At 41.8% G+C, this 13,822-nt stretch overlaps 1 protein-coding gene across 1 annotated transcript; it reads left to right on the top strand.

The window, feature by feature from the left end:
- The first annotated feature begins 1,337 nt into the window (after positions 1-1,337).
- Positions 1,338-11,726, top strand: Cuzd1 (CUB and zona pellucida like domains 1). Its single transcript, XM_015498358.2, has 9 exons — positions 1,338-1,468; positions 2,571-2,721; positions 4,299-4,513; positions 5,869-6,019; positions 6,350-6,567; positions 7,021-7,193; positions 8,594-8,985; positions 9,745-10,013; positions 11,442-11,726. Exons 1-9 carry the CDS (start codon positions 1,387-1,389, stop codon positions 11,612-11,614), a joined length of 1,824 nt encoding a protein of 607 aa, XP_015353844.2. The 5' UTR covers positions 1,338-1,386; the 3' UTR covers positions 11,615-11,726.
- The last annotated feature ends 2,096 nt before the right edge of the window (positions 11,727-13,822 follow it).

Below are 13,822 nucleotides of genomic sequence, written 5' to 3'. Positions count from 1 at the left end.
CCGTCTCAAAGCTCCACAGAGATTCCTTAAGATTTAGTCTCAGGAGATTCCTTAAGAATTAGTCTCACTCCACCAAAAAGTTCCATGCAATTTAGAACAAAATCCAAACAGCTCCCCTGCCACACAGGTCTTTCCCCTGGACCATCCCCTGCTCTCCCTCCCTCCCCTCTGAGTTCCTTCCCCATCACTCAGGTCCAGCCACGCTGTCTCCTTCCTTCCCGAGTGCTACAGAATTGCCCAGCTGGTTCCTGTGCAGGGCCTTTGCTCCTGCCCCTTGCCTACAATGCAACCTTCAAGCCAGATCGAACGGGAACGCCTCCCTCCTGTCTCTGTGCTCAGATCTCATCTTCTCACGATGCCTTCTGCCCACCAGACATTGTGCCCTCCCCACTTACGGCAGCCACTCTATCCAATCACCTTGTGGAAAAGATGGAAAAGAAAATGAAAATTTGTTGCTACATAAGTGGAGGTTTTGATCTTTGGAAAGATGTCTATTCTGGTCCTTTGCATTTTTAATTGGATCCTTTATCTTTAAATTATTGAATTGCAAGAATCTATTCCTTCTAAAACTGTATCCAAAACACCTCTCCCTCTCTGAATTTTAATTTATATTTGTGTGTGTGTGTGTGTTGTCTGTCTCCCCATTTAGAGTGCAAGTTTCAGGAAGGCAGGCACTGTATCTCTTGTGTTCAATTGTGTGTTCCCAAGCCCTAGAACAGCAGGCAATGGACATTTGCAGAATGAATGGGTAGAAAGAGGACAGCCCTCTTCACACAGACACTTGCTCTTCCTAGATTCAATCTAGACACCAGGATTCCTTTCTTTGAGCAGCAAAGGACCAGTGCCAGAGGGGCTCTGACCCACCTGCTTCATCTCCTGCAGACAAAACCATTTAGAAGCTTCTGCACTTTCTTTTCCTCCCTGTCTTCTGTCCTCTCCTCTCACCTACCCTAGTAGGTATTGAGTGGCCCAGAGTCCTCTCAGGTGCCATATAACCCCTTGGTCCCACTGAGTTTTGGACCCCCTAAGACTTTCATTACTGGGGAAGAGCAGCAGAGGCCTAAACTGTCACCTGTGCCACCCCACTGGTGATCCTTACAAACAGGCCAAGGCTCAAGACCAGGTCTTTTCCCTGAGGAATTACTCCAGTGCCAACCCTGCCAGATGCTGAGGCCTATAAAGAGCTCAGGCTAGGCACTGCCTGCTGGGGACTGCTGGCAATAATGCAGTCACACAGCTGCTGTGTTCTCACCTATATCGCCCCTTGTGCTGCCAAACTGACACGTTTCCCTAGAGGTGGCCTGATAGCTTATGAAACCAGGCGGTTACGAAACAGAGAGATATAAAAGCCTGCTAGCCTCAGGGGCTGCCTGGCCTCTTATAAACATGGAGGTTGCAGGAAGGCTCATCGTTTCAGCTCTTTTAATTGCCTCTAGTTTGGCAGAGTTGAATTCAACTGAGGCTCAAGGTAAGAAAATTGAACCAGATTTCTCAGTACAAGCGGGAAGAACTTCTATTACCAGGCTTCTTCCAGAATGTCAAGTTTTCATATCTGCCATTGGCTCCAATGCAGAAAAAAAAATCTAATCAAATATTGTAGGTGGGATTCAGAGTTAGTACTAATTTTACTCAGGCTTATATGACAATGTACATGGAAAGATATAAAACACATAGAATTACACTGGGCAAGTTTGCTAGTAAGAGAGTTTATCTTCAGAAAAGAATCAGAGTACATGATATATATATATATATATATATGGAGTGTATGTGTATTTATATAATTAAAAAACAATATAAATTTCCAACATTTATTTTGTTATGGTGAATCCAACAAAGAACACCGGCAAATTTTTAAAAATCTATGAGAAAAGGATCTACAAGAAAGCATTTATTATAAGAGGGAAAGGAATTATTTTAAATTTGTACAATATGATGTTGTGTTACACATGCATTCAAGCACTTCAGAAATTTGGAAGAGAAGAGGAAAGAGTCCAGACATGTTCCCAGAAAGGATTTAATGATGATTGGTTCTGGTGGATGGGATTGTGGGATCAGACTTTTCTTTCTTGATTGCCTTTTCTTTTTGATTTTTCCTAATGAACATACTATTAATAGTTACTGTTAGGTAAAACAAAATAAAGACTATTGTTGTGAGGACATTTCAACTCATCTGAGATGGAAAAGAAAAAAAGGAAGTTTGTTGTTTTATAAGTGGAGGTTTTGGTCTTTGGAAAAATGTCTATTCTGGTCCTTTGTCTTTTTAATTAGATTCTTATTGAATTGTAAGAATCCTTTACACATTCTGGATATAAAGAGTCCATTTAAAACTGTCTTTCTTCAAATGTTACTATAGTTGCTTTTATGGACCATTTGAAGGAAAATTACAATTTCTCCCTAGTCCTCCAAGGGGGCAAAATCAATTGCTTACAGCTTAGTCTGGAGGGAGCAAAAAGCCCTTTACAGTTAGCTGCATGCTTGTATGAATATTTAATGTAGGAGGTAGGTTCTAGTCGCTACTAGAGGGTCAGGGCCTGAGGACCTTCCTCAACACTAGGTGTGGTCTCTACCAGGCAGATCAACCTGCACTGCCAGTCTGGGAGGAGCCAATCTGGCAGAGACCCACAAAGCCCTAATCCTGAAACTCAATGCTGATGAGAACTGCACTTGGACCATAGAGAGACCAGAAAACAAGAGCATCAGAATCATCTTTTCCCATGTCCAGTAAGTAGAGCCTTCAGTTTCCTATCAAGTGTGCTTGACCTTTGGCTCAGTGGAGTATGGGGGAAGTCACTCTGTGGAAAGAATTCAGCCATCACTGGAGGTGGTAGTAATTAAATGATGATGGTGATGATGATGATGATGGTGATGATGGCTTATAGTTACCCATGGAGACCACATGTTGGCACTGGCTTACAGAGGTCCTTCAAAGTCAATACTAGGATTACAAACATAGGGAGGTTAAAAACTTATCAAGATCACACAAATAGTGAATGAAATGACCTTGCTAGACCAATTCCAGATTCTAGGCCTTAAAGCACTAAACCTGTGATTCCAAACATTGATATACATAAGAAGCACCTGAAGGGCTCATTGAGGCACATTTGCTAACCCCTCCCCCAGGGCCTCTACTGTGGGGTTGTGGGGCCTGAGAATTTGCATAGGAACCAATTTCCCAAGAGACGCCGATGCTCCTGGTCCAGGTACCACACTGAGAACTGTGGCCATGTACCACTGAAGTCAGAGTTGACTGCCCCGGAGGAAAGGGGAAAGAAGAAACTTTACTTCCTGGGATGATAAAATTATTAAGAAACATAGATGTTATTCCTGATTTGTAAAGAGAGAGAAAGAGAACAAAAGCATGAGAAGAAAGGGAAGGCAGAAATAAATATTTAGCATTTATTGATCACTTGTGTGCCAAGCCTATGGAAGATGCTTCATGTTCACAATAGACTAAATCTCCTGCAAGAGTAAACAGTGTTATGATATTCCTATTTTACAGAAGATAAAACTGAGGTCAAGAAAGTTTAAATTGAGCGGGGGATATAGCTCAGTTGTTAGAGTACTTCCCTCACACGCACAAGCCTCTGGGTTCAATCCCCAGCACTACACACACACACACACAAAAAAAAAAGTTTACATCACTTGTTCAAAGTTACACCCCCCATGGGTGACTAAAGTGCAAAGGGAACTTGGTTTCTCTACCCTAGGATTGTTTGCTCTAAGCCATCTTGGACATATGCCCTTATGGACATTTGAGGAGACCCTATCAGAATGGATGGAAAACTGAAATCTGGACTGCCCTGTCCAATGCAGAACATGGGACTCTGTGTGAAGGAGGAAGTGGTGATATGAGGGGAGGGAGGGGCAGTTGGGAGATGCTAAGGTTCCCTTTACCTTGAGTGCCGGCTATGGAAGAATATTTGCTTCTCAACAGCCTTGGCTATCAAGCGTCCATGGGGACCAGCTCTAACTAAGAAGGTTCTACACCAAAATAATCACATGGGTGACAGGAGTGATGGAGATGGGAGAGGGAGCAAAGTCCTGGCTTCTAGGCCCATATTTAATGTTAGTTGATGTAAGGTATAGATAAATCAGTTCGCCTTCTGAGCCCATCGAGGCTGATGGTGTGTGGTTTGGTTTTGAAGATGGTGAGGATGGTGATTGGTCTTGGAGAGGTTTGAATGAAAGTAGATGTGCCCCTGCTTCATAAATCATCGTGCCAGTCTGAGCAGTTGACTGCTCTGTGAAACCCCTTTTGAAGTGTCTCTTCACTAGCCACAAGTACATTCTGCCCACAGGCTGGATCCAGATGGAATGTGCGAAAGTGAAAACATTCAAGTCTTTGATGGAAACTCCACCAATGGGCCTCTGCTAGGGAAAATCTGCAGTAAAAACGACTTTGTTCCTGTCTTTGAATCATCATACAATACACTGACATTTCAAATACTCACAGACTCCACAAGAATCCAAAGATCTGTCTTTATTTTCTACTACTTCTTTTCTTCTGGCACCTGTAAGTCGACATCTCCACATCCTTTCCCCAGCCCTCCCACAAACAGGTTTCACCCCTGCCCGCCTGAGTTGTAATGCTGAGTCTGAGTGTGTTCCCTGGAGATCTCTCCACTTGGGAGAGCAGCAGTTCTTTCTCAAGTGTGTGGGGTGTTAAGTGAAGAACTTGTTGAGCCACAGACTCCGAGATTCTTAATCCTTGGTTCTAGGGGAGCCTGTGAACTCTTCCTTCTAACTAGCTCCCATGGGAGGCAGAGGGCTGTGGTTGACCAGATGCCTCCAGCCTGAGAGGTGCTGTGTTAAAGCTCAAAGCAGAGATTCTACGTTCAGCCTGTTTAATCAGGACCCTGAGGCCATCGGCCGAGTCTGTGGTGCCTCCCTTGGTCTGATTTGTTAGATATGGCTTTGATGTTTATCAAGTCCCTCAGGTAAGTCTGCCAACAAAGACTGGGAAGCAGGTGTTGAGAAAAGCTGGCCTAAGTTTTAGATGTCAGATGTTAGGTGGTTCCACAGTCATAGCACCTTAATTCCATTTTACCCAGAGTAGAATGCTGAGAACTTGAGCAAGTGGATTCACAGGGGAAGGCTCCACTCTGGTTTTCTTTGAAAAGCCCAGAACTAAATGTGACACTCTTTTGCTTACTCCACTGATTTCTCAGTGTCATCAAATATCTGGAATGGAGTAGTCAGGCTTTTCCCAAGCTGGACCCAGGCCCAGGTAACTGAGATGTCCAGCCCCTATCCGATTCAGACCATCGAAGCCATTTTATATCTCCCCCAAAGGAGTCTTCCATGTTGCCTCTTTGTTTGGTTCATCCCCCTTCTTGCCTGTGTACTTAGCAGGACAGGGAGAGACAAGGGAGTTTTCATGAAGGCTATGTCTGAGCTGAGCTTAATAAAGCAGGAATAGGGAAGGGCAGAGGCAGAGGGCTGTGGCTGACCAGCGTTGAGCAGAGCTGGGAGGACAGGGCAGGCTGGAATAGCAGGTCGTGTGCAAGTGGCCAGTGAGACTGGACAGCTGGGCTGGAGCCCAGTGAGGAAGAACCTCTGATGCTGGCCCTGGGAGTGTGTCTGTATTGTCTATGGCTCAGGCCGGGTAATGGAGGGCCTCTCCAGGAGGGACAATAGATCGCTTTAGTATGGTCCATTTGGCAACAGTATAAAAATTCCCTCTCTCCACTGTACTCAGGGGCAGAAAGTCCAGTGATAAAGAAGAATGAAAACCTCAGTATGCATTCCACAGGAAAGACAAAAATGGAATGACACTAAGGGGAAGCAGGTTAACTTCATGCCCCAAACAGAAATTAAAAGAAGTCTGCATTTGATTAACATTCTTGATAACCTTCCTATTCCTTACAGCTATTCCCAACTGTGGTGGTTACCTGGATGCTATGGAAGGATCCTTCACCAGCCCCAATTACCCAAAGCCGCACCCAGAGCTGGCTTATTGTGTGTGGCACATACACGTAGAGAAAGGTTATAAGATAAAACTAAGCTTCAAAGAGATTTTGTAAGTACTTCTGTCGACTTCCACTGGAGCAAAGCAGTGAATCCACCTGGCTACTGGGGGACCTGGGGAAGGGAAATGATCACAGGCATCCTCCCCCCTGTGGGCACTTTTTCAAAGAATTGACCTAGAAGGGAAAATACTTAGCAATACTATTGTGTTGAACTAAGTGAACTATTTTCGAGGCTAGGGACTGACATAGACCCAGGGTTATCATCGTAAGCCCATGATGTCACTGTAAAGACGAATCTCTAATCGCTTAAGAATGGGATGATAGAAAATAGCACTGGATTGTTGTTTGAAAAGCCTTTTCATGGGAGGCCTTATTCTTAGCCTGGAAGTCGATCAGCACTGCAGGTTTGATTTCATCGCTGTCTATGATGGCTCCTCCACCAACTCTGGCCTAATTGAACAAGTCTGTGGTCGCGGGACACCCACTTTTGAGTCTTCCTCAGACTCTTTGACGGTTGTGCTATCTACAGATTATGCCAACTCCTACCGGGGCTTTTCTGCTTCCTACACTTCAATTTATGCAGAAAATGTCAACACTAGTAAGTCATGTTTTATGTTTCTTGGATATATTGCATACATAGAAACTTCTCCTAAATTCTCAGCCTTCCTCTGGCTGCTCCTATGTGGGACTGTCATACCTACTGGGGGGTAGCTGTAACCTGAGACAGTTCTGTGCATTACTTGATCCAAGGGGAAATACATAACTTTATTAACTTCCTTAGAAGGAAGGCTTCCTTAGAAACACGGACTGGTTTCCTCAATGCTTTCTGCAAAGACAACTAAAAATATTAGATTCTAGCCCCAAAGACAGTGAACATTATAAAAAGTGTACATATAACTGCTCCAGTATCTCAGGCTTTTAACTACCCATTAGGGCAATATGGGTTTTGGCTTTTTATGGCTTCAACTGCACATGAAAGTCCCAATTTCTAAAATTCCTACCTGGCCCCAATGTGATCATCCTCTCTCTTCCTTCCTTTTCTTCCCAATAGCATCTTTAACTTGTGCCTCTGACAAGATGAGAGTCATCATAAACAAATTCTACCTGGAGTCATTTGGCTATAATGAGAATAACTTACAACTAAATGACCCAACTTGCAGACCCAAAGTATCAAACGTTGTGGAATTTGCTATTCCTCTGGATGAATGTGGTACAATCAAAAGGGTAAAGTGAAACTCTTGACACCTGGGTTCTGTCAAATGCTGAAGGCGGCTGCTGGTGGGCTTGGATAATGCCTGGAAGCTTTTGTCACAGAGCATAGCCATGATGGGCATGTGTGGATATACAAGGTGCACACTCATTCACACACATGTCAAATCGCTGCCTTCATCTTCAACGGGGTTGCAGGGTGGTTGTCTTGCTCAGAAGGTGAAAAACTGAAAACTCACTAGGGAGAGTTTGAACATCTATGTGCTGTGGCTTTAACAGTCTACTGGGAACACTTGTGCATAAAATGCTTACATTTGGGCTGGGGTTGTGGCTCAGTGGTAGAGCACTTGCCGAGCATGTGTGAGGCCATGGGTTCAATTCTAGGCACCACATAAAAATAAATAAAAAGTAAAGGTCCACTGACAACTAAAAAAGTATTTTAAAAAATGCTTACATCTTACACTTAACAAAAACTGGGCTGGATTTTTAAGGTCTTTTCCCTTCCCTTGTAAAGACAGAAGGTAGAGACATCCTTAAAAAAAAAAAAAAGAAATTTACTGTACATCTGTGATTTGTTTTACATATTCTAGAACTCCCATTCAAGATCTCAAAGATTTTCAACCAGTAAGTCCTTTTAAATACATACTATGAGCTTTTCACTTGGGATGTTAAAAATCATACACACATACGCACATACATATATACATATATAGAGAGAGATTTATATATATAGTACATATATTTATATATCATATATATACACATGCATACACATACATACGTGTGTGTGTGTATATATATATATGTGTGTGTGTGTGTGTGTACGTATTTATTTATTTTTCTTTTTTCCAAAACTGAACACACAGGCTTTATTCAACTGAGGAAGGCAGACTAGGGAGCCCCTATTCAGAGCTTCTGTCTGTGTACATTTGGAAAACTGCCCAGGTAACCACACTAACTAAGTGCTCTTTATGCACTAAGTTAAGGACAGTATGTTGTAGGGGTTGAAGTCTCATAGGGCTGCAAATTTGCATTCAAAATAGATTTTAATGTAGCTGAAAGCAGCTCCATCCAATTCTATCTTCAAGTCGTTCTAAGATAAGCTATGTCCTTCATTCCACAGTGTCGTCATTTCCCAGGACATTTCTTCAATAAAATTTACATTTAAGGGCTATAGTATTTTTGTCATGAAAGCTGTTATCTCATGGTTTAAGAACATTATGTTAGGGCTGGGGATATGGCTCAGTTGGTAGAGTGCTTGCCTCAAATGCTCAAGGCCCTGGGTTCAATCCCCAGCACCACAAAAACAACAACAAAAAACCATTATTTTTCTACCTGCAAGTGTTATTCACATCAATGCTGTAAATTATTACTGGGCTTAAAATATAAAATTTGAATTCCATCTTCTTTGGCAGGTAGAAGACCATTCAATTACTTACACCAATATAATCACTTTCACTGCATCTCCGACTTCGGCAGTGATCACCCGCCAGAAACACCTCCAGATTGTTGTGAAGTGTGAAATGGAACATAATTCCACCGTGGAGATGATGTACATAACAGAAGATGACGTTATACAAAATCAAATTGCACTGGGCAAATACAACACAAGCATGGCTCTTTTTGAGTCTGATTTATTCGAAAATCCCATACTTGAGTCACCGTATTATGTGGACCTGAACCAAACACTTTTCGTTCAAGTCAGTCTGCACACCTCAGACCCAAACTTGGTGGTGTTTCTGGATACCTGTAGAGCATCTCCCACATACGACTTTGCATCTCCAATCTATGACTTAATCAAGAGTGGGTAGGTATTAATGTAATTGATGCATGATATTCCTTCCCAGGAGTAATAATTGTTTTAATGAAGTAATATTTTTGTACGTGGATACATATAAATTTTTCCTAGTGCTACTACCATGGAATTTTATTAAATTTATCTTAATCAATTTATAAAACACAGTAACTGCTTACTAATCTCAAATAATTTAATTAAAATATTTATGTAGGCACCGGTATCCTCTAGAATTTTAGATGTATTTATGAAATATTTGCTGGTGGAGAACAAATTTGTTTTTCATTAAGAAGACTGCATTTACATTTTTGCTTTTTTGTACATTTTGATTCTTTTCCTCAAAAACCCAGAAGATAACGTATGTTGCCTTTAGAATATAATGTCATCAGGAAAATATATGTAGCATTCTTAAGAGAAAAAGTATAAAGTTCTTTGAAAAGAAAGGTTTTCCCTAAAAGTGGATGGATTTTAACTACACCAGCCATTTATCTATATTAACAACAAGCATATTAGGAAGGGTGCTTGAGTCCCAGTACATAGGGATTGATTTTCTGGTTAATTTACATGTACAGGAATTGTAGCGTCAGGAGGAATCTTTCTGTCTTACCCAGGAATCAGATCTGTGGTCTGAGCCACAGATGCTGTCTTTCATAGTGATTTCTAGATTTACAAATTAGACAGTCGAGAGAAAACTTTGTGTCATCTCTTTTTAATATGGAACAGACTGAGCTGCTGGGTGTCCTCTGACTGTGTTCATGAACTCTTTTCCAGATGTAGTCGAGATGAGACTTGCAAGGTGTATCCCTTACTGAGACACTATGGAAGATTCCAGTTTAGTGCCTTTAAATTCTTGAGAAGTCTGAGCTCTGTGTATCTGCAGTGTAAGGTTTTGATATGTGATAGTAGTGATCATCAGTCTCGCTGCAGTCAAGGCTGTGTCTCTAGAAGGAAGCGAGATACTTCTTCATACAAGTGGAAGGCCGACTCCATCTTGGGACCAATTCGTCTGAAAAGGGATCGCAGTTCAAGTGGAAATTCAGGTAAGAACAAAGCTGATTCATGATCTAAGAACAACTCATGGCTCATCAAATGCTTCTCAAATCTAGTTGTTCTTAAAATATGCAGATTACAGATTTATAATAGAGATTTTAGCAAATAAGTGATGAGTTTTAAGCACATGGAATTAGTACTTATTTCTATCTGTTGGTAATATGGATGCCACAACGGGATAAGCTCCTGATACTGATGATTCATCATCATTTATATGCCTTTTGGACTCAATTCTAAAAATAAGTTAGCTTACCAACTCCATATTATAGATGCCACAGCAGATAAAGAATCAGAAAGAATGTACGTGAACTCCTAAATGAGTAAAACAAATCAACAAGCATCCCACATAATAGCCTATTGAAAAAAGCAGTTATTTAATTAATTAATTAATTTATTTTTTAAAGAGAGAGAGAGGGAGGAGAGGAGGGGGGGGGGAGAGAGAGAGAGAGAGAGAGAGAGAGAGAGAGAGAATTTTTTAATATTTATTTTTCAGTTTTCGGTGGACACAACATCTTTATTTTATTTTATGTGGTGCTAAGGATCGAATCCAGTGCCCCGCGCAAGCCAGGCGAGCGCGTTACCGCTCGAGCCACATCCCCAGTCCTAGTAGTTATTTTTTGAAAACAAAATCTATTATATTAATATACAACAAGCCAGCTTCCTTTGAAAGGACTGAGACTGAGATCTGCCAGATTGCATGGGAAAGAGACAGTGGAAAATACTTGAGGATGGTCCAAAATTAAATGGCACAAGAGAAACCACAAGAAATAAAAACTCTCTGTGATTTTATCTCCCGTGAAAGTGATGCTGGCAACAAATCCTGTGACTTGCGTATTTATTTGTTATTATTAGTTTGGATAATATAGGAGCAATTCTGGTTTGTAGTAAAATATTTCTGTGCAAAAACAAAAGAGAACAATCAAGTTAAATTTAATAACTTTTATAAATACATTAACTAAAAGGCTTGTATGGTGTCCCTTCGGCAATAGTTTGAAACTATTTGAAAGTTTGTGAATGGAAGCCATTATAGAAATACCCTGCATATTAGAAAAGTATTCTGTTATGAAGGAATAAACAAGACTGTTTTCTGTCCATCAAATAGATATTTGACAACCATGGGACAGAGTGACTATTAATAAACAAATCTGAATTTTCATTGGACTATTTATGCTTGAATTCCACATGGTGTTCATGTTACATCAAGGAATCAAACTATGTCAATCATTTGAAATGAATATATTTAAACATAAACATAATTAATTTAAATATTTGATAATGTTCCCTCTAGATTGTGTTGGAATTATGTGTTACACATTAATGTTACCCATTCATGCATAAGAGTCATTATGTTGAGATATAAATGTTACCAAATTTTTGTAATGCTAATAGTTTTTAAACAAATTTGTTTCCAATTACAGAACTTCTGCATCAAACACATGCAGACAAAACTCAGAGCCAGCCTTTTGACCGTCTGCATCTGTTTTCATTCGTGGTTCTTGCGCTGAACGCAGTGATTGTGGCTACAATTGCAGCAAAGCGTTTTGTAAATCAACGGACGGAATACAAATACCAGAGGTTGCAGCACCATTGACTAACTGGTTCAGCCCTAAATGAAACACATTTCTCCCTGATGCTGAAAGAAATGGTACCTCATGGCTACATAGGTTATGAATAAATCAGGAGGGTCCCTTAAAAGCGATGCACAGGGCTTCATGTCATTGTGCCAGTGTGTCTTGTTGCAGGATGACTGAAATCACCAAATATCACATCTGTAAGCTCTCATCTTAGGAATGAAAGGCATTAATGAATGAAAATCATCTCTTCTCATGAATATAAAACATTTTTTTTTTAAGTTCATGGGATTAAACTCAGGGGCACTTGGCCACTGAGCCACATCCCCAGCCCTATTTTGTACTTTATTTAGAGACAGAGTCTTACTGAGTTGCTTAGCACCTTGCGTTTTGCTGAGGCTGCCTTTGAACTCACGAGGCTCCGGTCTCAGCCTCCGGAGCTGCTGGGATTACAGGTGTGCGCCACTGCACATGGCAACATAAAACGTTTTAAACAAATACTAAATGAAAAGAAAAAGTTTACTTTTACTCAAGAAAAGGAGTCTTTAAAGTTAGGTACTTTCATTTTTTAGATGCTAAATAAAAAATGTAAATATAAAATGCAAACAAGGAGCAGCCAATATGCTACTGTCCTGCAGGGGCTCAGATTTGGAAAGAAGGTTTGGGATTCTGGAAGTTGAAAGAAGATGTACCAAGGTGCAGTTGGGATTGTAGACATTTTTTATTCGAAGACGGCAGCAGCCCCCAATCTTCTCCATAGGCCTTTTTTTTTTTTTTTTTTTTTAATGTGCAGGCAAACAAAGAAGGCACAGTGCCAATAGGTTACATAAATGAGCACATTCTCACAAGCAGATATTCATGACCTTGAGCCCACATGCTGAATCAGGGTGCTTATGACTTTGACTATATGCTAAAACACAGTGGGCTAGAAGTCTCAGGGAGGGAGCCTAACTCTAGCTTCTATATAGTCATAGACTCTAGATGGTTGCCAGAACACGACACTCAGAGTTCTGGCTTCTAATGTAAATCCAGCCATGTTCCCGAGTGCCCAACGCATGCATTGTACCCACAGGACACTGGAGGGAATACACAATGGATATGAGGGACAGTCTGCTCTCACAGGGCCAGTCTTTAGGGGCCTGATAATTTTCCAGATCCATTCCAGATCCTCCTCCTTTTCTTTTTAATATTTTCATGTAGTTCTTTTAAGCAGCCATGTAGTGACTCTCTTATGTTCATCACAGAACCTAAATCCAACTACTGCAAACTTTTGAATATTTAGATATTTAATTAGAATGGGAAAATCACATTCAGTACTTAAAACAGCACACCTGTCTGGCAGCTGCTGCCCTTCAGCCACCTCTTCATCAGGGACTGACCAGAGGTTCTCTGATGGCCAACACGGCAGGTAGGCAGAGGCATATCAGGCCCAGATGTGTAATTCTAAGAAAATTGTCAGATTTATCAGAATTATCAAGTACTATGTCTCACTAGAGGGTGAGATCATGTCACCACGAGTCTGAAAAGTCCTCGAGCTGTACTCATGCATTTTCAGTATGTATGCTACTGTTTAGAATTTTTTTTCTTTAATAAGCACTCTAGGGAGTGATAAAAGGCCCTGGATGTGAAGTTGGTGACCTGAGTTCTGGTCAGGGATGCTGCTCAGGTCACCTTCAGCCTTGGTCACCACAACTTAAAATAGGGGTTGGTAGCAGCTGCCCTCCCCACTTTGGGGTGTGATGAGGATTACAGGAGAGAACGTGCCAGTACTTGGGGGCCTCCATGCCCCACTCATCACCAGAGGAGTCCTCACTCCCACCCCGGAATCCTACTCGGAATCTGCTTCCTAGGGCCACACTAGCACTGTCATAGGTGAGGGTCAGATTGGAAAACAGGCTCTGACGGGAGGCTTCCTGGAATGTGTACTCAGAACCAGCAGGGGAGAGGGAAGCAGGACCCGGGAGCTGACAGGGTGGGACACAGCTGCAGTCAAGGGCCCAGGCAATCCTGCGCAGCCCTGGAGCTGGCCTGGCCCCTCAGAGGTCCCATCAAGGCACGGTGCTCAGAGCTTTGCGTGCCACCCTAGCCAGTCTGGATGAGGGCTGCTCTAGTCAGGGCTGTGAACTTAGACAAGACAGTTGTCTTGAGCTGAGGGAAATCAGCCACCAACACTCCCAGCAGCCTGGAGAAGGAGTGGCTGGTTGAGGAGCATCTAGGTGTCACCTCTG

Source organism: Marmota marmota, unplaced genomic scaffold (genome assembly GCF_001458135.2).
Source record: "Marmota marmota marmota unplaced genomic scaffold, marMar, whole genome shotgun sequence".
NCBI lineage: Eukaryota > Metazoa > Chordata > Mammalia > Rodentia > Sciuridae > Marmota > Marmota marmota.
The sequence above is the reverse complement of the archived record's forward strand: the minus strand, read 5'-3'. Positions and strand labels throughout refer to the sequence as shown.

What these genes read in the sequence shown, in the direction of transcription:
- Cuzd1 (XM_015498358.2), top strand. Translation starts at nt 1,387, where the DNA reads ATGGAGGTTGCAGGAAGGCTCATCGTTTCAGCTCTTTTAATTGCCTCT. An exon ending in GAATTCAACTGAGGCTCAAG is followed by an intron (nt 1,469 to 2,570) that starts GTAAGAAAATTG and finishes GGTCTCTACCAG; the next exon opens with GCAGATCAACCTGCACTGCC. An exon ending in CAGTTCAAGTGGAAATTCAG is followed by an intron (nt 10,014 to 11,441) that starts GTAAGAACAAAG and finishes TTCCAATTACAG; the next exon opens with AACTTCTGCATCAAACACAT.